The sequence below is a fragment of the Lethenteron reissneri genome, chromosome 18 (genome assembly GCF_015708825.2).
Source record: "Lethenteron reissneri isolate LAM-NWPU_2019-01 chromosome 18, ASM1570882v1, whole genome shotgun sequence".
Taxonomy (NCBI): Eukaryota; Metazoa; Chordata; class Hyperoartia; order Petromyzontiformes; family Petromyzontidae; genus Lethenteron; species Lethenteron reissneri.
Window position 1 is genome coordinate 15625472 of NC_083796.1, and position 24854 is coordinate 15650325.

Sequence of the window (24854 nt, forward strand, 5' to 3'; positions counted from 1 at the left end):
GAAAGCATTTAGCGCGGGGCCCTTGAAAGTGCAGAGCATGTAGCATTTGCTACGTTTGCTACAAGGATAATCCGGCAATGATTGTGACAAACACGGGTCTAAACTCCCTGAGGTCGGCTTCAGTTTATAGAGTTTGAAGAGATACATTTGTCCTCGTTTTTCAAGGACTCTATCACTTGGTAAAGACCACGGGTGTTTGACCGTACACCTTATCCACTGGCATTACACTGCCAGAGGATGCAAATCGTTGGTGGTCATTGACCCCGAGGTCTCGTTCTCTTCTAATCTATCTCAATTCTGCAGGACCTCCTACCTCCCCCATCGGCTGCAGTAAGCCATGTTGTGCGTCATGTCATGCCATGGCTTCTAACAATCTTCATGTATGTTGCCGTGTTCACACAGGCTGTGGCGACACGGGGGAAATCAACTTCCCAGGACTGCAACTCAAAAACCACTTCCTTGCCACGCAGTTCGGGTTGATTTGGTTTCAACCAGTAGAGATCCCTGGAGGCGAGGAGAGTCTCAAGTGATCTGCAACAGCGCTGCAACAGGGTGGGCGTGAGGTCACGTTTGTCACCGTGCCAACGCAGATGAACATTCAACATGGCGGAATACTTGTTACTCGAGAGGCATGGGTATATTTAAGACGTGTCTGTGTTAAGTTAATGAGTTCACAGGAGGATGGCCTGCTGCCAGATCCTACTGCCTCAATCGGTGAGCCAGAGACCATCAGCTTACGAAATGTGTGTGCCTTGAGTGCACTACCTGATGGGACAAAGCAAATTAGGTAACAATACGATTATTACAAATGTACTTTATTGTCAAGTGTGAAGCAAAAACAATTCTGATTCCAGCCAGATCTATGCAGACCCAAGTGCCTTTCAGCAGTGCCATCCTGTTTGCGCTCATACAAAAAATATGGTATGCAATAACAGCAAGTTACGTAAGCAACACCGACTGAAGAAACTCCAACACATCCGTGCTCAAATTCTCCCCCATCTTGGGTTCTTCACATCATCTTCGTATAATCTCAACTCCAAGTTCACAATATCGTTTTGTGGCTGAGTTTGAAGGCATTTGATAACAGCATCAACAAAAATAGGCACCTTATGTACGGCATGTTTATGGACTGGCATCATTCACACACGTGATGATCTTAAAAGAGACAATCCACCACATTACATATCGCTTCCAGTAGATCTGTACTTAGACGCTGGTCGTAACAATTTTTAAGCTTCATTAAAGAGAAAATAGACGTGAAAGTCAAGGTATAGCACTCTTGTGACATCCCCCTAAACAATTTAACAGCAAAAATTCCCTTAACTATAGCACAGAAAGCCATGATTTTATTTTCTTATTGATGAAGGTTTAAACTCAGCCCATGACACACAGCATAGGTACGAATTGACAAGATACACACGGTTTTATTTTGGGCTGTCGTTTATCTGAAAAGTGTACAAGTCCGAACACGTTGCCATCTACGACTGGCCAGGCAGAGTCTCTCCACCGCCACCTTTGTGCCAACTCAGCTGCTGCTTCCTCTCCTCCCAGGCCATCTTCCTCTTCATCCCCTTATTCTTCTTTTTCTTCTTTTTCTTGCTCCCCGGGGCACCGGCTGCCGTGCTGCTCTGACTGGAAGCCTGGTGACCGCTGCTATCACCGTGGCTGCCTCCATGGGCACTGCCGGCTTTGAAGTTATTTCTCTGTTGACACATGTGCAGCATCTTGAGTCACGTGAAGATGCCATTGTGCGTGATTGGATAAGCTCTGCACTCGGCTACAGTGCACAAATAGAACCACGTAAAACTGTAACTGGCTGATGTTGCAATACCAAAAAGAAAGGTTTAGGCCTTAGCTATAAAATACAGACTCAACACACTCACATTTCAAAAGGCTTAGTAACTTCCACAGATTTGAAAAGCCAAAGGGGCCATCCATTTAGTACGTACGCAAAAATCTGTCAAAACTTGACTCCCCCCAACTGCGTACGTATGCTTGACGCACTACCCCCCCCCCCCCCGAATCCTATAGAACGGCCGATATTTAATCCACGCAGAAACGATCAAGGATTAATAATATTAACGTGTTAAAGCAAACAGATAGTCTACCGCCAGACTATCTAACTCATTTGAAGGCCAATGTAGACAAATTATTATCGAGGCTTCACCCCCCCCTCCCCCCGTTTCCTATGCATACGTACATTGTCAGTAGACCCCCCATACGCAAGCGTACGCATTTGGGTTAACCCCCCTTCATGCATACATACTAAATGGATGGCCCCAAATCAAACTACATTAGAAAGGAAACTGCTCAATAATTTACACACAAAAAAAACATTTTCATTTTTGGCAAGTTGAGCACTCGTGGTCAAAACGTGAGAGTTAGAATTCACACAAATCCAGGTGAACCAGTGAGGCACCTTTTCAAGGTGTCATTCTACAAATTCCTTACCTCTTAGAAAACAGCCGACCTCCACCCTTGACATATACAATTATAAATAAACACTTTCCAGCGAGCTCATAAAAAAACAATAATTGGTCCACGTATTATCCAACTCTGTGATGTCTCCAGTGCACGGTGCTTAACATCACAGCGGCAATCCAGTGCATGAGGATTCGTAGATCACTCTTGCAAATGAGTTCTCACCTGATTAAACAAAATAAACTTTAAAATAAAATAAATTCTTTTGGCAGCTGTGTGTTACCCCTTGCACCACACCGACAGCCACCCCTCACCTTGTTTGCGGTGCCACGGCCTTGAGGCGAGGGGGGGAACGTCCCCGGGACACGGCCATACTGCGAGTGGAAGGGCAGCAGTAGGCAGGTGTTGATGGGCACCCAGGGCACGCAGGGCGAGCAGGCCGCCTTGGGGAGCTGCCCGTGGGCCGAGTGCAGGTTGTACGCACTGCGAGCGCTGGACACGCTGCCGGACAGAGCGCCGGACACGTCTCCTGCCACGTGGCTCAGCAGGTAGTGTCCTGCAGGCAGGCTGCACACACGCAGAAGAAACATGAATCACTAGAATTACCATAGATCGTTGGGTTTGCTCAACACATAACAATGCTGTGCTGCTACTAGGCTTCTATATTTACCAGTAGTTATACTTAATGCAATATTAATCATTATTCTAGGTAAATGATAATTAAATTAGAATACATTTTCAGTGGTTACGAATTTTAATCTGGTTAGTAATGCCTATGAGGTCAAGATGACAGCTATATCTCACGTCCCACACACTCCCATGGGCACACTCTAAGCCTTGTCATCTCTAACACCAAGTCCATCTCGCTCACCACCATTTCACTTGTCACTTTTAGCGACCACCAAAGCAACTTCTCGTTTTTTCTCCCTCGGCCACCACCGACCAGGTCCCAGATCTCCTTTCCCCCCACTGAACATCTCTGCTCCCACGCGCAATCGATCACTGCTTCGCGGACCCTGACGGTCCTCCTATTTATCACTATAACTAAGACTCTCTCTCTCTCTGCATCGGTGACATGAAAACAGATTAAAAATAATACATCATAGAGAAGTCTTGAGAACGGACCTGTACAGCCTCTTCATTATCCTGTGAAGCAACTTCAGAGGCTCAGTGGGGCTGGAAAACAAACACAGTAACTCCTTGAGATCATGACCAGCAGTGTGCACTTCACACATTGAAGTGGACTAATGCAATGGAATTTTGTGTATCTCTTATCTCATAGCTTAGTGTGATGTTATCTCTTTAGCTCCTAGAGAGCTCAGAGTGGTGCTGCACTTACTTGTAGTGCAGGCTGCGGCGCAGATCGGAGGAAGAGAACTCCTCCAAGAGGAGCGGCTCAGCGGTCAGCACGTCCACTCGCCCTGCACACGGCCACATTCGCACGGCGACGTCACTCGCGCAGCAGCGCCCAGCACACGCTTCGGCAGCCACCAGCAATTCTACATTTACACCTGGAGGCCCCAAAAGTGTTTTTCATTTGAATGATGATTACAAGCAACTTTACACATCTGCTGCTGCCAATTCACCTGTGCAACCCCGTTTAACGTGCCGCAAAGATTGGCACGGCCAATTCGCTTTCCAAATTCCCTTTCGAGCACCGACCTCCATTGGCCGAACGTGGCGGCTCCCAGCGAGAACCTCGCATCGCGGCAAAAATACAGCAGTCGTCGAGCAGTGCCAGTTAAAAATACAGCGGTGCCGAGTCGTCGAGCAGCGCCAGTTAAATCAAAGGGCCGGCGCAGCCCAGTGAAGTAAAGCGCAGGCACCGTTCGTGTCAGTCACGTTACTATCTCGTTAGCGAAGCCTTACACTTGTGCGGGAGAGCCCAACTGAGCCTGGGTGCTTATGACATATTTATGTTTGGACTGCATCTTCCTTTGCGCTACAGCCGTGGTGTAGGGGTGTGTCTCGTGCTGCGTGCGGCCTTACCCCTGTAGAACCAACTGTTACTGTTGAGCGTCGCCTCCAGCCAGAGTGCGCAGTCCTCCGCCAGGGTGTTTGCCTCGAGCCCATAGCAGGCCTGGTACTCGGTCTTGGCAAACACGCGCACTGGCACTTGCTGTCGGCACCACGCACAGGACACACGCAATGCATACAAGGGCCTCGTGCCCACTGTGCATTTGCTGCTTTTAATGCAAACCAATAAGAAGCTACAATTCCTCACTGTTCTGGTCGAGTCACAAGTGATTTGCTGCTCAAATGAGCATTTGGGCATCGGTGTTCATCTCATGTTTACGCCCCTGCAGAACCAGTGATGAAAACTCAACATTCCTATGGCAGGGAGAAGTGTATGCAGGGTTGACTTTTGCACAAAGTGGTACTCATTTGATCGACTCTGGAGGAATGATAGGCAAAGTCAACCCCCAAGCAGGTTTTAAACTCTCAACCTTCTGATTGTGAGCCACCAGCATTAGGGTTAAGTTACTGCTGCAGTATCTTGTTTAACTTATAAAATCACCTCCTATAGACACGTGAATAGCCTTTGCACCCCGCTGAGACAATAGATATCAAGATAGAGCATCACCATGCCTCGCTGCTGTGCTGCCACAGTGCACCGTGGTGCCCTGGGTGCCCATCGCTGACTACCGAACCGTCATCACCAACCGCACCTCGGATTAGCATGGTTGGCTACGTGCGGTGCGAAAGAAGTTCAACATACATACATCATCGTCAACTCATTCCCACACCGCTTTCCACAGCCTTCAGCACTCCCCTCCTCCACGTCCTTTCACCACTTCCTGTCGCCCTGTGTGGATGCGCAGACCGTGCGGTTGTGTGGCTCCTGTGTGAGCGCTGATGAGCCTCACCTTCTTCGTGGCTGTGCGCGAGGCCTTCCTGGGCCTGGTCTGGGCCCTGTGCACGTGCGTGCGCACCAGCAGGGGCAAGTCAGCCAGGCTGAGCAGCTTGTAGGCAACGTTCCCTGTGGCTGGAGGCACAAACTCCGACGCGTGCTCCTCCTCCTGCAGCAGTTCCTTAGAAAAGAGCTCTGTGGGACAGAATCGTCACTGCCGTGTGGGGGAGCGTGGAATGGGTGCGTAGGATCGTCGCCACCTTTTCCACAAACCAAACAAGGACGTATTCGCAGGGCTCCTATGCAATAACAAAATTTTTCCCATGACTTTTCCATGGCCAATTTCTGATTTTCCATGACCGCTACGGCAAGGGCACTGAATATGCAGTGGCAGAGTGCCGGCGTGTGGGCACCAACGTGATGGATTACACACCTCTGCTTAGAGGCGCTGTCTCCACAGCGGTGGTGACTCCGAATGGGAGCAGCGCTCTCTAGGAGCTGGAGCTCGGCAGCCCTGCCCCATGGTTTTCCTGGGTAAACAAGAGTAATAATAATACATAAAGTGCACTTCTCTACTCACCGGCACCCTGCGCCTCCGGTGCAGGCATCGCCTCCCCTCTTCCCAGGCAGATGTCACGGCTGCTCCCGCCGGGCCAAGCACGGGGGGAGGTTGGAGGTCGCTGCTCACTGCCACCGAGCTCTATCGCCGGCGGTGCCGTTGGTGCAGCAGGCACAGCCGTGCCGTGTAACGCAGGAGGCGGGGGGGGTAGCCTCCTGACGTGCGCCTCCATTAGCTTCGTTTGCATTTTGAGGATGTGTCCGAGAGGGCCCGTGTCTACAGATGCACTCCTCCTCTTCTGAGCGGCTTTGGTCGCCCTCGTGTGAGGGCTGCTCTGGGCCTTATCAGAGCCGGGCTCCTGGCACGAACCCTGTGGGGCCAAGGGTGCTGTTCGGCCAGAGCTCGCGAGGCACTCAGAAGTGAACGGCGCACATGGCCCCTCCTTATCGCCACCCTTCTCCCCGCACGCGAGCCGTTCGGGGCACCCGGCGGCGAGCAACCTTCGCTTCCTGCCGGCAGCGGTGGCGTTGTCTCCTTCATCAATGACGAGTTCTGTGTCACTCGACTCCGCGCCGCTCTCACTCGGCCGGGGCTCCGTCTCCGCTGTTCCGTCCACGCCAGAAGAACTCAAGTTGTCGAGCTCAGTCTGCCTCGGCGATGCTTCCTCCGAGTCCAAACCAAACAAGGTCAGCGTGGACTTACTAGCAGCGGCGTGACCGCAATTGGTGGATTGAGCAGCCAGAAGGCTGGTGCCAGTTGCTGCCAGGGTCGCGTTGACCCCCAGTGGAGGCCGCCTATGCTCCTCCGTGGCTCCGCTTGAGCCGCCGCCCTTCACACCGACGCAATGGAACCCGCTCCGTGTTTCTCCGAGTTGCCCTACAACGGGGGACAGATCTTTGCCCGGCTGCTGGCATGGGATGGGCATCTCATTGCCAAATGTCTCCATCTCCGTGTAGTCGCTCATTAGGTCCAGGCCAGCGTTGACCGCTCTGCTGAGTGGCATCTCCATGCGTCCGACGGGACACTCCTGCGTGGAAACACATGCACGAATTTACAACCGTACATACGCACACAGACATAAAAGCGTATGGCTGCGCTCATGCATACACACGCACACCACTATACAGCCTTGCAGATTAGCAAGTGCTGTTTGAAATATCTATAGAGGCTGGTATTGAACTCGAGTTGGTCATGGGGCTAGCATTAGGCCTAACCACATTTACCTTCTTCGTGCTGATGTTTACATAATCTGCCAGATACTTATTTAGACTGAGTTACCATACAGGATGCCAAGGTGGGACTGCTTTCCACTGAATGGGCAATACCATATTAAGGTGGGTACTGGTGATACTCCATCTCTACCCAAGGGTGTTGAGCTCACTATCTTCTGGCTTACCATCCTAGGTCTCTCATGCCTCAGATTGAAATGTGACCACCAGCCATCGACATCATTAACCAGTGACAGCCATCTCTTGAACGCATCCAGACATCGATCAGCCTCCCACTGGTATAGAATTATTACAAAGCTTCTTGAACAATGTGGTCAAAAAAAGTTAAATATTACAGGGGCTTGAGGACATCCCAAGGTGAACTGGGAGTGATTCTGACTCCAGGTCATACAGCTTACCTGGTGCTGCCCATCATCATTAAAATCCGTAATGACCGAGATGCGGATCTGCCTGGGTGCACGATTTGTGAGCGTGCCTCTATTTGCGTATGGCAGTCGGGCTCACCGGGACCGACGTCAGCTGCTCCAGCGTCATGGCCTGAAGGGCCACGTTGCTTGTGGGGTTCATCATGGCTGCCTCCAGGGCAGCCTGGAAGAATATCTCATTTCTCTTACGCACAGTCCACTCCTTGGGAGGCAGGGGCGACTCTATGAACACCAAGCTGTCCGTCTGCTGCCCTGCACGGCACGCACACACACACACACTACGCCAGTGGCAGCAAGAATACACGCTCTACAGCTTCTCAGCGCAGTGCACTCTGGCACAATTATTTACACAAATCCGCGGAGCAGTTTATAGATACAAGGATATTTTTTAAATACACAGTGTTTTGCAGCCCATTGCACAACTTCGATTATTCACTGAAAAGTAGGTTCATAATTTTTATATGAACATTTTAAGGCGCTTTTAGAGTAGCTTTTATTTAGAAACATTTTATTGGGGCTTGGTGATCTGCAAAACACGTGTGAGGGTTAATAGAGATCTGCATGTCCAGGAAGCTCGGGACCACTGCTCGGAGCAGCTGCAATGAAGGGTGTTGCTTCTCTAGTCTGCCTGCACCAGGGCTACAACCTGCGCTCCGCAGAGCTCCCACAGTCTGCAAGGCTGTGGGGTAAGTGCTCCTGGGGACTGATACATATAGTACAATTTTCACAAAGCACAAGATTCCGTGGCAGTCTGCAATTTTAGTTTTCAGTGTTGACAGTGATCCGCAGCACTGGGAAGGTTGGGAATCGCCGCTGTTAGCGGTTGCATTAAAAGCGTTGTTGCCCCTCGACTACGACGACTCGCGATGCGGCGCCAGTGCTGACCTGCGCGGGCCGGCAGCTGCCGCACACACACGGGGACCTCCCACGCATCCTGGAAGCTCGGGCCGTGATTGTTAAGCAGCGTGAACAAGGCTTGAGCTGTGATGCAGACCCTCACGCCATACTTCACCGCCAGTTTCTCCACATTCACGTCTTCACTCAGCTCCTTCCGATTGCGCACACACACACACACAATGCGCTTCAGCCACGTGGTGCAGAGCAGTGTTTGGCACAGTTCAGCCCACTCAGGCTGGTAGCAGCTTTGTCTATTTAAAAAAGTGCAATAATAACCATGAACCTCGTTTGATGTTTCTGTAACTCCATTTTAATTTGAATGATTTTTTAAGTAATCTGCCCAAGCCATTGTTTGTAATGGGAAATGTATTGTATTTAATATTATGTTCGTGAGTACGACGTTTCGCCAGTAATTACGACTAGCTTCATCAGGCGACAGCCACAAATCTGGCTGTCGCCTGATGAAGCCAGTTGTAATTACTGGCGAAACGTCGTACTCAGATTGCAAATGGTGTGACTAGCGCTCTCCAATACACCGGTGTGCTGTACTAGCGACGAATTGGCACGTTCTGTTTACGTGACAATCCTTACTAGTTGGCTGTGTCGGCTGGTGGCAGGTTTTAATGACACATTTATATATGTTTACGCGATCTAACTAAAAAAATCTCTTTTATGAAGAATCCCTCATAACCATGGAGGCGAGAAGCCCGCCAGCAAAACTGTAGGCTTGAGTAACAATTATTCTTCCGCTAACATGGCTAAACAGCTCTCTCAATCAATGGAGTGAAACACAAATTGCAAGCGTCACCGTAAAACTCATCCCTTCAGAAACCAGAGGGAGCAGAGCCTCAGCGCTGCTGGGCAATGTCAGCATGTTGACACGCAGGCCTGAAGGCACCTTTACAAATGGAACCTTTCCCTGCACACAGCGCGACACACACAGCATCACTCAAAGCACTTACACAGCATTACATGCAGTATGACGCACACAAACAGAACATTACACACAGCGTCACACACGTAATACACACAGCACTCACAGCACTCGCACAACACACACACAGGCGGTGTGGCGTGAAGCAACGTGCGATACGAGGCTGTGTCACGTGGCGGTGCCCACCAGGGCCAGCAGCGTTTTGTGGTGGGTGAGGGTGAGGGGTGGCAGGGATGTGGCGCCCGCGCCCGTCAGCATCAGCGTCTCCATCACCGAGTAGAACGGAGGCAGGAGCTGCACTCTCCGCACGCTCGCCTCAAAATGCTTCTGTTGACATACGGCCCCACACACATTCACGCTGCTATACTTCGGAACATTTCACACTTCGCTTTTACATCTAAATTTGTAATTGCCATTGAACTCCTCCTATCCATTATCCTTCATCCACTAAGTCTGTTACCCACAGAGGCTAAGTTATCAGATTTCAACACAATTTGCAATTTTTTTTAAATAAAAACATCATCACGGATATAGAGCTTATGAACAGGGTGGCCCACACGGCTACTGCTTGCCTTTATAAAAACATAACCGGGTGGCGGTGGCAATACACGTGGTCTGTAAACCAGTGCTGTGGAGGTGAGGGTTGGTGGATTACAAAAATGTGAAACTCCCTTCCCATGGGCTTCAAGGTGCCATATCCTGGCTGGTCCAGAGAAGCAGTACAGCAAGTGAACTAATCGCTATCTGTTTTCATCCTGACGGGGATATAATGTTGTCCCCTTGCACGTATGGGATTTCTCCGAATGCTCCGGTTTCCTTCCACAAGTATAATCAACACTCATCGTTCATTAGCTGAAAACATTCTAACGTAAAAAATATTCCTATTACTCTGTGTGGCTCTCCTGGATGTATTAGTAAAAGTAGGTAAAAGTAAAGATGCAATTACATTTTCTGCTGAATGTGATTGTGTTCTCTGATGGCAGCGTTCCGTAGATAGCGTGCCATGCATAGCGAGTGCAGCGCACCTGTGTGTAGAGCGCAGCGGCCGGACTCATGTGGTCGTAGTCGCCGTGGTTCTGCTTGGCCGCATTGTGCACGAATCTCAGGAACTCCGGGACCTCCTCAGCCACGCGCTGCTTCAAGTGCTGGGTGTCCATGCCGATGGAGACGTCAACAAGACTGGCTGAACACTTCTCCACTTCGGTAACAAGGTGGGAGCTCCACAACTTAACTTTATGGTAATCTTTTTCATATTCTTTAATTTTACATAGCGTCATTTGTGCAAATTGAACCTCAAATCGCTGTAGAATTTGGAATGTGTACAGTTTTCACACGGAGGAGCGGGAAACCACATGCGGTGGGAAGGCAGCCAGAACTGGCGTAAACAATTTCCCAAGCTGTGTGATCTTATATAGGGATGTTTTAACCAACTCCTGCTGATTTTACTTGAGGCAACATACCTTTGAAGCTTCATCTTAAAGTGTTTTGAGATGTGCTTTGAGACTTAATATGGAAGTTACTTTACGCAAAATGGTACTGACGATGACTGGTGGTAAAAATTATGCTAAAACCGAGATGGAGTGGGTAACTGGCCCACTGCACACCAACGCCTGTTAGCCCCCCACAGCAGAGCTCTCAGAGACCATGACACCCAGACACAGCACGGCTGTCATGGACCACAACGACCACTGTACCAGTGGCAAATGTGGCATCACAAAAAAGCACAGAGGTGAAGCAGAACAGCGCTACCTTTCTGCAATGCATTTGCCCTTCAATGTTTAATTTTCCTTGTTTTGTTTCACATGGACTGCATTTGGTTTGTTACAAATTGTAAGTGATGTGAGCTGTATTTGGTTTTGTTGAAAAGCAGTTTGAATGTGATCTCAAATACACCACAGTTCTGATAGGTTGGAATTGGGTCACATGGGTCACATGGGTCACATGGGTCACATGGGTCACATGGGTCACATGGGTCACATGGGTCACATGGGTCACATGGGTCACATGGGTTAAATGGCATTGTCAAAGACAGTCTCTCGAATGAAAAACAATGGTGGTTTGCTTTTATATGGCAATGAGTTCACAAAAAAGATCTTCAAATGTAATAATGCTTGTTACTTTTCAAAGTTATATTAATGTTGTTCTACAATGTTTGGCTCTTATAACTTCACAGCTAGATAGGGGCATACAGCTCTTACTGATTTCATGAAGCAACTCAACTCTTAAGTGAATCCCCAGTGCCAGTGCATCTATTCTGGCTGAGGTCACCATCCCTCCAGTCCCTTACAGTCCTCCCCTCCGGTGTGCCGTCACACCTCGCTGGTGCATGTGTGTGTGTGTGGATGCGTCTGAAACTGGCCTTGATGTCACCTAAACACAGAGCTGCCAGCTCTGAAGGCGTTTCCTGAAAACGGATTCAATGAAACGCACTGCAGCTTCCGCAGCCACCGATTCAGCTGGGAACGTGTTTGTGCCAATGCGACCTAGCGCCCAGCGCCCAGCGGGGAGCAAGACACCGACCTGGAACTCCAGTCGCTGGCTCCATCCTCCCCTGAAGCCGTCGGGCCCAGCCGCACCACCGGCGAGGCTGCACTTCAGCAGGTACAAGTATTGCTTCTGCTCAGTTTCAGTGAGGGCCGAGTAGCACGGGTAGGGGACCCTGGGCTGGGGCAGGGCCACGGCTCGCACCGCCTGTCCCTGCGGGGGACTCGCCGCCGGCCGAGCGTGCGCCGCCATCCCGGGTCGCGCGGGGCCCCGGGGCGTGTGGGCCGCGTCCTCCCGGGCGGCCGCCGGCTCCTCCACTCTCCTCGGGCTCTGAACCATGGCGCCGGTCACCTTTGTTCCGTGGACGCCCGTGTCCCTCCCCCGCTTGTGGGCATCTCCACTCGCTCTGCGGATTCACAGGCGGCGTAGAGGAGCACTCTTCATCAATAACGCTACACACGTTCTCGTCCAAGCTGCTGCAGAAGGAGCTCTCCTGCCTTGGCGCGATATTCAAACAACTTTACATGATATAACACTCATAATTATTAAAATAATACTTTGCTGTGTATTACTTAAAAGTCAACTCCTTTAAAAGAGACTTCTGGTCTCAATGGAAAAATATCTAATTATAAAGGACGTTTATGCACAGTGTAGATAAGCAGCAGCTAACAGCAAGTCAGCTTTGCTGTTAAATGTTCTTGCATTCTTTAGCTCTCGGTCAGAGTTTGGTTACAATTTCCATCCCTTGCAAAAACCTTGCTTGGTGAAAGAAATGTTTACACGAATCGATTATCACATGCACAAGTTGGTGCACAAGCATAATACATTTGTTTAATCAATGCATCATGACATTGCTGCTTGCCAATACTTGAACCCGTGTTTTCAAGCGCCAAGTGACACCTGTGCATCACTAGATAGTAAAGCGAATTACTACTTATCTGAGGAACTCGACCGATTAAATAGGGAGAGGCAACTCAGCCTTGCACGACGCCGTCAACACGAGGCCATCACCTGCGAACTGCCTCCCACTGCCGCTCCAACGCTGGGATGAATGAAAGCTCCTCGTAGAGGTCGTTTGAGAAGAAGACCCCGACCCCATTGCTGGGATCCACGTCCCTAGACACAGACAAAGATCCCCCGTCTAGCCTCAGCAGACTGTTGGGGCAAGTGCTGTTAGCGAGCACCTATGAAGGCCGGAAGGGTACGCGAGGGGTGGGTGGCCAGCACCACGTCCCGAGAGACCACGTGGTCACACGCACCACGAACACGGCGGTGATGAACACAAAACCGTCGTGGGCCGGGCACCGTGAGCACTTCAGCACCCACGTCAGGGTGGACAGGGGACTCGCTCTGGAGGCTGTCAGCTGTCACTCACACGCCACTCGCATCGACCTTACCCCCGTCACTCACATCACTCGCATACCACACACATCCCACTTTGTCCACAAACAGTTTTCAGTTTCATTTATTAGGTGTAGCCCTGTGAGCCATTCGGCTCTTGAATCGCGTGCAACCGCAACAAACAAAAAACATGAACAAGAAAACATCTTAAAGTGACTATGTGACTAAGTACTAACAGAAAATCCAAGAAAAGACAACAAAATATTGCAGAAAAAGCACCGTACACCAACGCTGTGTGCAAAAATCCCAGTGGGATGCAAGTCAAACAACAACAACCACAAGCCAACTTCGGTTAAGGCCATCAGTCTAACTCCGTACTACAACAAACAAACATGGCCAAACCAAAAAACTTACCGAAATCACCAAAATAAAGCCATGAAAGCAATGTAACAGTGATCATAGGAACTGTGACCGAATTTTCACAATAAACGACATAAACAACATGTACCACCAAACTCTGCAGCCATAGCTGGCTACATGAGTCACTCCACAACAGCAGGAGCATCAGTCGGAGTATTAACAATTTTCAATGCACTTGCTGGCACCGATGAGCATGGTTGGCTACGCACGGCGCGAAAGAAGTGCAACATACATACAACATAACTGAGGGGGCATAACTTTAGCAGTTACTCTACTTTGCGAGTTCAACAAAAGTGACTTATGCGATAACCACCTGCAATGAGTAACTGTCCTCAAGTAACCGTGACGAGGCGACGCGTTCAACAACCACTCACTGGCAATGTTGCCTCCACTCGCCCAGCGTGGTGAAGCTAAGCAGGGGCTGCGCCTGCATGTCTCTGGGATGCATAACAGGTGCTCTAGGCTGCTGCTGCTCTAGGCTGCTGCGGGTACATGCGGCGACAGGGAGCCGAGCCCATGTGTGGACCGAACTCTTCTCCGACATCGGTGCTCACGGCCTTCACAATGCAAACCGCACTGGCTGGAGTGGTGAAGTATGGCCACACGACTCACGGGGGCAGAACGCCACCCCCCCCCCCCGGGGTCACGCGAGGTCACGGTCACGGTGACCCCGGCGCGCGACTCCACCCACCACTCAATGTCCATGCTCGTGCCTCTTCCGGGTCGTGGGTCACGCCGGCGGAAGTGGCGCGAGCCCCACGTGGTCGCGTTGGGCCCCACGTGGTCGCGTTGCGCTACGAACCCGGCCACCCAAGTTGGAGTCCCGTGTCGCTATGCTGCACTTGACCGTCACGGCGAAGTACAGTACAGTCCGCTCTACAACAAACTCAGCCCATGGCCGGTAGGGCCTTTAGCAGTGGATTGACAGAATTGAATGCGACAATAAAAGCAAGTTTACAATAACAATGCAGTACCATTGTGTATTAACTCGATTGCACCACCACAAACAATAACAAGCCCGGGCTTCGGACGACAGCCGTTCCAGTTAATGGATGTTCGGCGTACTGCAAATAAAAACAAAATAAAAATGTTATTCCAATTATCAGCTAACGTTTAATTCAATATTTACTGTTTCATAATGAAAGCACTCCACGTCCTGTATTTTTATCCGAGTCGGCGTGAAGCAAGATTTGGAAGGTTAAAGCTAATCGTGACGCCCTTGAAATGTCACGACTGTAGTTTCTCGAAGACGTCCGAGAAACGAGGGAACACGAGCAGCATTGACAACGTGGAGCCGTTCAAGCGCACGGCTCACCGAATTCCATAGACAAGAAGAGCATCCAGCTTCAGAGTTGCTAGTGCACATAGAATGAGAGCAGATTCCAGCCCCTCTCCCCGAGCCCCCCTCCAACCCGCCCTCCTCCCTCCCCGCCGCTCGCATCTGCAGGGAGGCGGCAGTGCGCGTGCGCGCCCCGTGCTGCTGCTGCTGCTGCGGGAGGAGAAGCGCCGCGTCGCGTGTCGCCGCGTCTCGCGCTCCGCCTGTGCGTGCGCTCGCCGAGTGGTATCTTAATATCCACACGAGAGACAAAGGCGGACGGGAGTGGCGTGGTAGTGGCCGTGTTGGCCTACACCGCTCCTCTACCACCACCCCGTAACAGCACTTTCCCCGACAGCTGGCGTGGGGCTACACGGGGGACCTTTGTTTCTACGCGCGTGTCCGTGCGCGCGCGCCCCCCCACCCCTCGCGATGTGCGCGCGCTTCGAGGCGGGGGACGCGCGCGCGTGGTACGCGGGGCCGCTGTCGCGGCGCGAGGCGCACGCGCGGCTCGCGGCGCGGCGCGCGGGAACCTTCCTGGTGCGCGACAGCGTCACGAGCCCCGGCGACTTCGTGCTGTCCGTGCGCGAGGCGGGCGCGCGCGTCTCGCACTACATCGTGAGCCGCCTCCCCGCCGCGCGCGCCTTCCGCATCGGGGACCGCCACTTCCGAGACCTCCCCTCGCTGCTGCTCTTCTACGCGGCGCACCACCTCGACACCACGACGCTGCGCGAGCCCGCGGGCGGCGGAGCGCCGACCCCATGTCAGCAGGTGCCGCGGGGGGTGCGCTCGGGCGAAGGGGGTTGCCGAGGGCGCGGCGAGAGACGCCGGGTAACCCAGGGGCAGGGGGGGCAAGCCAGGGGCAGGGGGGCAAGCCAGGGGCAGCCGTGGGGCAAGGCAGGGGCAGGGGGGGCAAGCCAGGGGCAGGGGGGGCAAGCCAGGGGCAGCCGTGGGACAAGGCAGGGGCAGGGGGGGGCAAGCCAGGGGCAGGGGGGGCAAGCCAGGGGCAGCCGTGGGACAAGGCAGGGGCAGGGGGGGCAAGCCAGGGGCAGGGGGGGCAAGCCAGGGGGGGGCAAGCCAGGGGCAGCCGTGGGACAAGGCAGGGGCAGGGGGGCAAGCCAGTTGTCAGGGGGGGGGCAAGCCAGGGGCAGCCGTGGGACAAGGCAGGGGCAGGGGGGGCAAGCCAGGGGCAGGGGGGGGCAAGCCAGGGGCAGCCGTGGGGCAAGCCAGGGGCAGCCGTGGGGCAAGCCTGGGGCAGCCGCGGGGGCAAGCCTGGGGCAGCCGCGGGGGCAAGCCAGGGGCAGGGGGGGCAAGCCAGGGGCAGGTGGGGCAAGCCAGTTGGCAGGGGGGGGCAAGCCAGGGGCAGGGGGGGCAAGCCAGGGGCAGCCGTGGGGCAAGCCAGGGGCAGGGGGGGCAAGCCAGGGGCAGGGGGGGGCAAGTCAGGGGCAGGGGGCGCAGCCAGGGGCAGGGGGGGGCAAGCCAGGGGCAGCCGTGGGGCAAGCCAGGGGCAGGGGGGGGGGGCAAGCCAGGAGCAGAGGGGGCAAGCCAGGGGCAGGGGGCACAAGCCAGGGGCAGGGGGGACAAGCCAGGGGCAGCCGTGGGGCAACCCAGGGGCAGCCGTGGGGCAAGCCAGGGGCAGGGGGGGCAAGCCAGGAGCAGGGGGGGCAAGCCAGGGGCAGGTGGGGCAAGCCAGGGGCAGGGGGGGCAAGCCAGGGGCAGGTGGGGCAAGCCAGGGGCAGGTGGGGCAAGCCAGGGGCAGGGGGGGCAAGCCAGGGGCAGGGGGGGCAAGCCAGGGGCAGGGGGGGCAAGCCAGGGGCAGGTGGGGCAAGCCAGGGGCAGGGGGGGGCAAGCCAGGGGCAGGGGGGGCAAGCCAGTGGCAGGGGGGGCAAGCCAGGGGCAGGGGGGGCAAGCCGAGCTGAGAGTCGTGCAGGGCGAGGGGCGCAGCTGCCCCCCAACCCCGTGTTGTCAGGGCGTGTGAATTCATGGACTTCATGGGCCCTGGACTGCTCCACATGAGTCCCCACGACCCCCAACTTCATTGTTCCACTCGCCTGTTGCTGCCTTCCCCACTTGGATGTTGCCCTTGGGGGGGGGGAGCGGCTGGCACGGGTTTCGAGCGGGCTGGTTCGATGTCTTCTCGTGGTTACCTTTGTTTCCACGGTGACTAATGTGGGTCATTATCGTGCTGGCAGAGATGAAGGTGGAACATCTTACCTAGCACAGTGGCTATTCGAACCTCCGATTGGCATGATTGGCTACGTACGGTGTGAAAGACGTTCAAGATTTTAGGTTGGTATAGTTGCAAATATTTACAATGGTCTTGACCAGATGTGTGATTCTATAAATGTAAAGAACAATAATGCGATGTAGCCAGGAAACCCTGATTAAGTCGAAAGACTTTCCTGCCTGAGGGTGGTTGGCAGATTCCTTTTCGAGGAGCTATTCACCTGCCGGATGAATGAGGAGTCCGTGGCGCTGAGTTTGCGGTTCGTGCCGTGTTGCGCAGGTGCCCCCGGCGTTGGCGAGCGCCCCCATGGACTACGTGCAGGCGCTGTACGACTTTGCCGGGAGCGACGCTGAGGACTTGCCGTTCCAGCGCGGGGAGGTGCTGCTGGTGCTGGACAGGCCCGAGGAGCAGTGGTGGACGGCGCGCAATCGCGCGGGGCGCGCGGGCATGATCCCCGTGCCGTACGTGGAGCGCTGGGCGCCTCCCCTGCCGCCGGCGCCCACCCCCCAGCCTCACCGGGGCAGCTGCGGGCCCCCGGAGCCGGTCCGCTGCACCCCCCCGACGCTCGCGGGCCCCCCGCCCGCCAACGGATCGCCGCCCACCTCCGCGCCGCTGGGCGACGAGGCTCCCGCGGAGCCGTCCGGGGACGCCGGGATCGGGAAGGCGGGCAATGGCGCGGTGGCGTCGCGGCTCTCGCAGGACGCTTAGCGCCAGGGCTCGGCGGGATTCGCCGGCGTGGACGCGTGCACTGGGCCGTCACGCTGGCTGTGCCCGAAGCGTGTCACTCGACCGAGAGCCTGTCCAAACGTCGGTGCTCTCTTGGAAAAAACTGTCAAAGTTATTTCCTGCTGCTCCAATGAGCCATGTTGAAGCATTGGTGCTCATTTCTTGTTTACAGGCCTGAGCCAGTGGTGGAAATTCCCTATTCCTATGGTGGGGGTGAGTCTTATCCGTAGGACAACCCTTGTTGACTTCCCCACGGAGTTGTACTTGTTATAACCACCCTGAAAGAATGATGGGCTTAGTCAATCGCCCACCCAGGATTTCATCTCGCGACCTTCCGCTCACTTTACCACTCCGAGCCACCCAGCTGGGGTAAAATGCAAGGGAGAAAAAGTGAACAACCGTCATCGTGGAAGTGGCAAAGTGTAACACCGCAAAAATCGGGATTGAATATCGAAACTCGGAGCTCGGTAGCACATGCCTGTACCACGGCAGTTGTGCTGTGATATCACAGAGCAACGGTGCCGCCACACTCGATGTACGTCGTGTTGATTCAGATTTCGCGTAAGTGTGCTCCCTGTGTGTGTGTGTGTAGGGTTATTGAGTTGCAATCGCAACATTCTCGAGAAAGTCACTGTCCACAGAAGGATCCTCCTGAAGAGAGTATCGAGGCTTGGCGAGGCCTTTCCTGATTGACTTGAGGACTGTTGTCAATGCAACAATCTTAATGTTTCATATAAAACAGTGGACAGTTGTGTGCCGCAGTAATGGCCGTGAAATGTTTTGGTTGAGACCTCGGTGAATGAAGTGGTGGTTTTGGAACCCAGTAAACAGAGGACACCAGGGGGGCCCCGCCTGCCTTGGAGTGGCACGCACATCCGCACCCTATGCGTACAGCGGCGTGAGTAGGGTGAGACAGCAAAGCGCAGACCTTGGGGCCATGTGTTGAGTGCAGCTGCTGCCGCTGCTGCACGATTTAGAAGGATGAAACGATGACGAGGTGTGGTGGCATCACCTACGCTGTCCGTGACGACCTCCTGAACGTCAACTTGAGTGAATCCCAGCCACTCCGAGGGGGACACACGGGGCCTTGTGGGGCTCTGTCGTTCATTAGCGTGGCATGGAATGCCCTTCTGGGTGTGCGCGGGTGGTTCTTGCATACACATTAGTGAATGGAAACTTAAAGATCGATGTCCAAGTTTAAAATCTACGCGACGGCTTCGGGTGATGCCGAATGAATTGCTGCTGCTGCCTCCGTTGTATTTGCGAGGTGGGTGGTGTGGAGTTGATTTGGCGTGAGAGGCACCGAAGTTGATCGTATGCGCTCACAACCACGGTCTCGCAGGGAGTGGTGGCACGAGCTCGGCTCCATGGTACAGACGGTGACGAAGCGCAACATTGCCCCGCATGAGGCCCCAGCTTAGCAAGGCATAGCCCACGCTACAGTCACCATTAAACTACAGAGGAGGGATGCAGGAGGGATGCACGGTAGAGGTATTTAAGAGGGGTGGTTTGGGTGTGTTTGGGATGTTGTAGTGGTGATGGTAGAGATGTAGTGATAGCAGGGTGTGGTGGTAGTGGTAGGTTGTGATAGTGGTTGCAGGGTGTGGTAATGATGGTATGGTGTAGTGTGGTAGAGTGTGGTAATAGTGGTAGTGATGGTAGGATGTGGTAGTGATAGGGCGTGGTAATGGTGGTAGGGGTGGTTAAAGAGGCTCGTGCCCTGGTGGTGAGGCGGTGTTGTGATCTATAGCACGCGGGAGTTAGTCCCTTAAATGACTGCCCGTGAGAGAAGCTGTCGGCTACAAAGCCTGGGAGAGCCCGGTCTATGTTGACACGGGATCGTCATACCACAGCAGCATTCCCACACTGCCGTCTGTAACGCCGTCAAACAGCTGTCCCGAAAACCTTTCGTGGACTGTGACACGCGGCCCCTCGAAGCATCGTAGTTCCAGGTGCTCTGCCTGGGGATGGTGGCCCAACCCACTTCAGCTGAATAGGGCGCAGTTGTGATTGTAGTTCTTGTATCAATAGCCGGTTCATGAGGGAGAGAGAGGGAATTCCGCATCTCTTGAATCGGACCACAACGCAGCTCCTGGCATCAGCGAGCGGCGGGCGTGCGCGGTGCAGTGTGTGCAGGACACGCGGAGAGCGGGTGCAGTGCCTGGAAAGAAGCTGCACATCGCAGTCCTCGCTGGCCGGATGAGATCGGGGCGCCGTGGTTTGGCGATTTGAAGCCCGGTTCTCCCTGAGCTGCCCCTCTACCCTCCCTGTAATTTAATCTCCAACATCTCCCTTCCTCCCTCCCCACTTCCACTGCCCCCACTTCACTCTGACACGAATTCCCTCCCCGCCCCCAGCCAACCCCCATGCCCTTCCTGTTGCCTTCTCTCTCCATGTCTCTCTGTTAGATCCATATCTGACAGAGAGGGTCCTTGCCTATTAACATCCGGCAGTTTTCACCATTATTGGTTCAAGCAAGCCTATGCTGATGCAACACTGAATGTTGAAACCTGTTTGTAGTTTGTGTTGAACCAATGCTGCCGTGTGGCTGATGGGATGTTTGAGAAATACTTTTATATTTTACGTACAGGGGCAGATATTTTAAAGAGGTGAATCGTCTGCTTATGTATTCTGTTACATATTAACAACAACAATGGCAAATTCTGATTTTGTGGCCTGGGTCAGGTTTAGTCTGGACCAGGTATCACATCTGTCGATGGAAGTAGCATAGACTATCTCCAGGGCGCCACACGGAGCTGTGAAGCATTCATCTTGTTTACATTATTTAGCACGTGCAGTTTAACACGTGGCGCTGGAGTCTTGAGTTGGTAGCTTGTAATGCAAATGGCATTACGAGCTGTGACTTAACATGGAGTCTCGTATTTAAGTACTTTGTGAATTGTGCAATGGAATTAGTGTGTTCCCTGCGGTTGCCATGACTTGGATTTTACTTGTGTTCGTGCTCCACCAGTTGTGGTCTCTGAAATTACGTTTAGACGCGGCTTCTCTGAGCCATAGGTTGGGCATCGTTTTGGAGGTGTGGATTCTGTGCAGGGGAGCTCGGTCTACAATGTGATTCACGTTTGAAGGGGCAACCACTTTTCAGAGATTACCAGCAGCTACAAAAACATGAAAACTGGTAGAAAATTTAGGATTTTCAGTGATTGCTTTATATGGGAAACCGTCTTTTTACCAATACGTGAATCGGCCCAAGGTTTGTGTATGAACGGTTAGTTGTGTGTGGTTTATACAATGTTGTTTTGGCGAAACATCCCGATGCAGGACCCTCCTGAAAAATAGTCTCTGACTCAGTGTGGCTTTCCTGGGTAAATCAGTAATTATATTAATTATTGTGGTGGTTTGTACAAGGGTGGGGTGTGGTTTGTGTGTGGTGGAGTGCATAGTCTGTGGTTCGGAGTATTTTGTGTAGATTCAGGTTGTGGGTTTGTATGAGGGTGGCATGTGGTGTGTGTGGCTTGTAAGAGGGTTGTTAAACGATAACGGGTAAAACTGGTAATCGTTTTCAGAATCGGTTGCAAAATCCGAAAGTCAGGATCCGATAGCCATTCCAAATGGAGTTTCAGTACTAAATGGACCGATTGGGATGCGCGAACGTTCAATCGACACGGTCGCCTGAGTCACGGCGGTGTATTGTGTGTGCCCTCGTTTCACAGTTTAAAGTTGACCAGATTCCCTGGCCCTGCTGGCGGCAGGGCCAGGGAATTTGGTCAACTCCTCCACGCTGACCGTACGTGTTGGAATAGGTGAGCGCACCGACACTTTACTCCATTGCACGTGAGCTGGCGATCGACGATTTGTGGTCTTACCCATTTATGAAACTTCAACCGCTGCACCAGGAGGTTGAATTGAACCGGCGACCTTTGGATTAAAAGTTTAGTGTGCGAACCATAACACGATGGCAGCTCTCCGTCCGTACATATGTTGTTTTTTTCCAGGCACTCGTTTCCTACCAGAAATACAAATATTACAGGAGGAATTTGCTAGTGGGACCCTCCTTAAAAGGAATATTGAAAATCAAACATTCATGGGCAAATTAATCCAATTTTGCGACAAAAGAATATAAAGTTATTGACTTATCGATCCAAGAAAACGTCACCGTTTTTCAAGGCTCGTTTTCAGGTGGGCCCAGCATGGCGACGTTTGACCAATTCTATGATGAGGTATGTGTTTGTACGTGGGAGGAAACTGGAGTACCCAGATTAAATCCCACGTGTATAAGGGAAAACAAAGATCCACACAGATGGGTTCACAGGCTCATCTGTGCTGCATCCTCATGGCCACCATGCAGCCCAGTGAGTTTGGGAGTTTTAAAAAGCTACATGACCCACCAACCCCTTCCCTCCAGAGCGCGAGATGAGAAGTAGTTGAACATAGTTTTATTTATGTATTTATTGCTTTGTGTTGAAACCGTGAGTGATTGATGTTGGATGTTCCGTGCACTGTGTAAAAACTGCTTTCACTTTTTTAATGTGGATGGAAGGATGTGTGAAGGACGACGCGGATCATCTGCTTAGTTATTTTGCAATTATATTCTCCACAATGACGCTCATGATTATTTCGTGTTTCGTTTACAAATTATGGCAGTGGCCTAAGTATTATTCTAGTGTTGTCCGAAGCACTTTTTATTTTTTGCAAGAGTGACTCGCACTGAATGAACCATTGCCAATTGGTCCTAAGTCGTGTCATCATTTCTCTCCCAGTGCTGCAAGAGCTGCACTGCCTCTATGACATGAAAACTTGTTTTGGAAGATGGCAAGGGTGAACGTGTGCAGCTTCCTGGATAAACTCGGAAACAATCCAGAGCCCTCCAGCTGTACTCCAGCACTCCTGCACAGATCCAATGGCTGTGGTGACGTTAGGTGAAGAAGTCCCGCGTGGCCAAGAATATTGCGAGCTCGTGTGGAGCATAATGCCGAAAGGGTTTTGGACCTGAAACATTACACACAAAACATAATTCTCGACCTTGATCTTCATGACTAAACTCTTGGGACGTGGCATTGCGGTGCCAACATTCAGCACACGCTGTGCCACATGGTTGTCAAGTATCTCACAGTGAAGTCACACCAGGTGCTGCATCATAGCAATCTCTTCGTGTCTTTTCGAGAAGTGATCACATAAAAATGCGCGTGTTGTGTTCAAACCGCGATGGAAATACAGGGTTATTACCGCTCCTCTGACTTGCGTTAGTGACTCGCTGAGCGAATTTTGTGCGTTATAAATCGAACTCCTCATCACTGTATTATTATCTCAAGCACCAGCACAGGACTGGGCTCTCTAAATGCTTAATGGCATGAGGCTATGCTCGTGTTCCGGGTGCATCTCTGCTCCTTGGCTTAGAGGCCTCAGAGCCGTAGATAGCAGTAGGCAGCAGCTTCCGATATCATGGCCCAGCCCTTGGCAGATCCCATTATGACATTGTGTGAACTAAAGCTCAAGGCACAAGTGAAGCCAGAATTCCAAACCGTGGCCTCTGGTGAGGGCAGCTTCAGTGCAGACGATGTCCATGGGAGGCGAGGGCAGCGTGTACATGTGCGGTGCCGCTAATGCTGCGTCTACAATGTTTCCAGATCTGTCCTCTGGACATGCAGTCTGGGCACCATGACTGCCAAGGATCATCGGAGCTGCTATGTACCGTGAGGTCACCGCAGGCTAGGGCGTGTAGATGAAGCATCCACCACCTTTGTTTTTAAGAGAACTCTCCATTGTGCCGTAGGCTGCAATGATCTTTTATTCAAGGGTATTGGTGTTCATGTGGATCGTGGATCTGCTAGTATGAAATGCATGCCATCTCGAGTCATGGTAAATCTGTTGTTGTAAATGAAGGGGAAAACTCCCTTGTATTTTCAATTGCAGTGTAATTTGACCGTGCATCCAAGTTTCGCGATCAATCAATTTGTCCATTTCACTTAATTTTTGCGCGTTACAAATCGTATTATGATCATGAAGAGATTCAATTTTGTCGTGTGGATATCCTGTGTTCACGTATAAATTGACGGCAAATAAAATGACCACATGGCAAGAAGTGCAGTTTGTGTGTTCCCCCTGAGACACGTTGACCAGCCTCAAGGCTCCTGGTGTCCCATCTCCTTCAGCCCCTCGGCGTGCGCTTCAGTCTCCCGTAGCTCCTACCACCTCTACGATCCGTGTCACCGGTCTGCTGGTGTTCACTTTCATCTACAGACGACATCATTCGAGACCCAAACACCACACCTCCTGGCTTTGACATTCCTCCTAGAAGACAACTGATGTGTCCATCAACCGCATCAAAATATCAACAGGCCAATGCACACATCTCCTTCATAAATGGAAAAGCCAAAGTAGTGCGGTTGTAGCCGTTCCATCCAAACTGTAGACGGTAAAGTAAACCACGAGTCTGCGCGCCTTCTACGAAGGAGGAATAGAACAGCTACCTACACAAACTCCTGAAGCCCTCTCGTCGTGGTACCAGCAGACCTCGACATTGGTATTAAACTACCGAACATATTGCTGCCATATGCAAGAATAGAACCTCGCTCTACCCCATACCTAAAACCCTTTAAAAAAACCCACCGCCCCACGCTACAACACGACCAACGCCGTTCCCGATCCGAGTTGGTGGTCTGCGGAGGCTCCCCGTGGTGGGGCGCCAGGCTGGCTGGGTGTGGGAAGTGACCCACAGCTTGAAGCGGCGCCCAGGCGCGCACGTGGCGCAGCGATCACGAGAAGTCCCCCGACAGGAGCAGCGCTGCGCTGAACGTGGAAGTGCGACGTAGAACTGTTACAGGCGCTAGGATTTAGAATAGTTTTCATTTAGAAAAATGCGTTGAACGTTTTTGAGGGTTGAGAGTGGTGCGCGGGTCCAGAGACTGGTGACCTCTGAGTTGAATGCGCTGTAAGGTGGGTTCACACACACAGGGAGGGAGGAGGACCGATGCAAGTTAACATTCCGCTGGTGGGCAAAGACATCCCCAACGTTTCCACTCTGTCACCTCCATCCAGCACTCCTTCAAATCGTCTCTATGGAA

At 52.5% G+C, this 24854-nt stretch overlaps 2 protein-coding genes across 4 annotated transcripts; one reads left to right on the forward strand and one right to left on the reverse strand.

The window, feature by feature from the left end:
- Positions 1-798: 798 nt before the first annotated feature.
- On the reverse strand, positions 799-14914 carry ICE2 (interactor of little elongation complex ELL subunit 2). Of its 3 annotated transcripts, none has more exons than XM_061553958.1 (15): positions 14253-14914; positions 12812-12916; positions 11837-12206; positions 10342-10461; positions 9503-9643; positions 9191-9301; positions 8371-8533; positions 7565-7737; positions 5853-6858; positions 5289-5467; positions 4411-4540; positions 3761-3842; positions 3547-3597; positions 2736-2988; positions 799-1703 (listed from the first exon to the last, which is right to left on the reverse strand). In XM_061553958.1, exons 1-15 carry the CDS (start codon positions 14264-14266, stop codon positions 1479-1481), a joined length of 3123 nt encoding a protein of 1040 aa, XP_061409942.1. In that variant the 5' UTR covers positions 14267-14914; the 3' UTR covers positions 799-1478. The 3 variants fall into 3 exon arrangements, with proteins under 3 accessions (XP_061409942.1, XP_061409941.1, XP_061409943.1); XM_061553957.1 differs by lacking the exon at positions 14253-14914 and adding an exon at positions 13936-14235; XM_061553959.1 differs by lacking the exon at positions 14253-14914 and adding an exon at positions 13875-14233.
- A 14-nt stretch (positions 14915-14928) lies between these two features.
- Positions 14929-23851, forward strand: LOC133343934 (crk-like protein). The gene is made up of 2 exons (XM_061553960.1): positions 14929-15647; positions 17383-23851. Exons 1-2 carry the CDS (start codon positions 15309-15311, stop codon positions 17809-17811), a joined length of 768 nt encoding a protein of 255 aa, XP_061409944.1. The 5' UTR covers positions 14929-15308; the 3' UTR covers positions 17812-23851.
- Positions 23852-24854: the final 1003 nt, after the last annotated feature.

What these genes read in the sequence shown, in the direction of transcription:
- ICE2 (XM_061553957.1), bottom strand. Translation starts at nt 14,105, where the DNA reads ATGTCGGAGAAGAGTTCGGTCCACACATGGGCTCGGCTCCCTGTCGCC. An exon ending in GCAGCTGCCGGCCCGCGCAG is followed by an intron (nt 7,738 to 8,370) that starts GTCAGCACTGGC and finishes CGTGCCGTGCAG; the next exon opens with GGCAGCAGACGGACAGCTTG. An exon ending in AGCAGCTGACGTCGGTCCCG is followed by an intron (nt 6,859 to 7,564) that starts GTGAGCCCGACT and finishes GTTTCCACGCAG; the next exon opens with GAGTGTCCCGTCGGACGCAT.
- LOC133343934 (XM_061553960.1), top strand. Translation starts at nt 15,309, where the DNA reads ATGTGCGCGCGCTTCGAGGCGGGGGACGCGCGCGCGTGGTACGCGGGG. An exon ending in CGCCGACCCCATGTCAGCAG is followed by an intron (nt 15,648 to 17,382) that starts GTGCCGCGGGGG and finishes CGTGTTGCGCAG; the next exon opens with GTGCCCCCGGCGTTGGCGAG.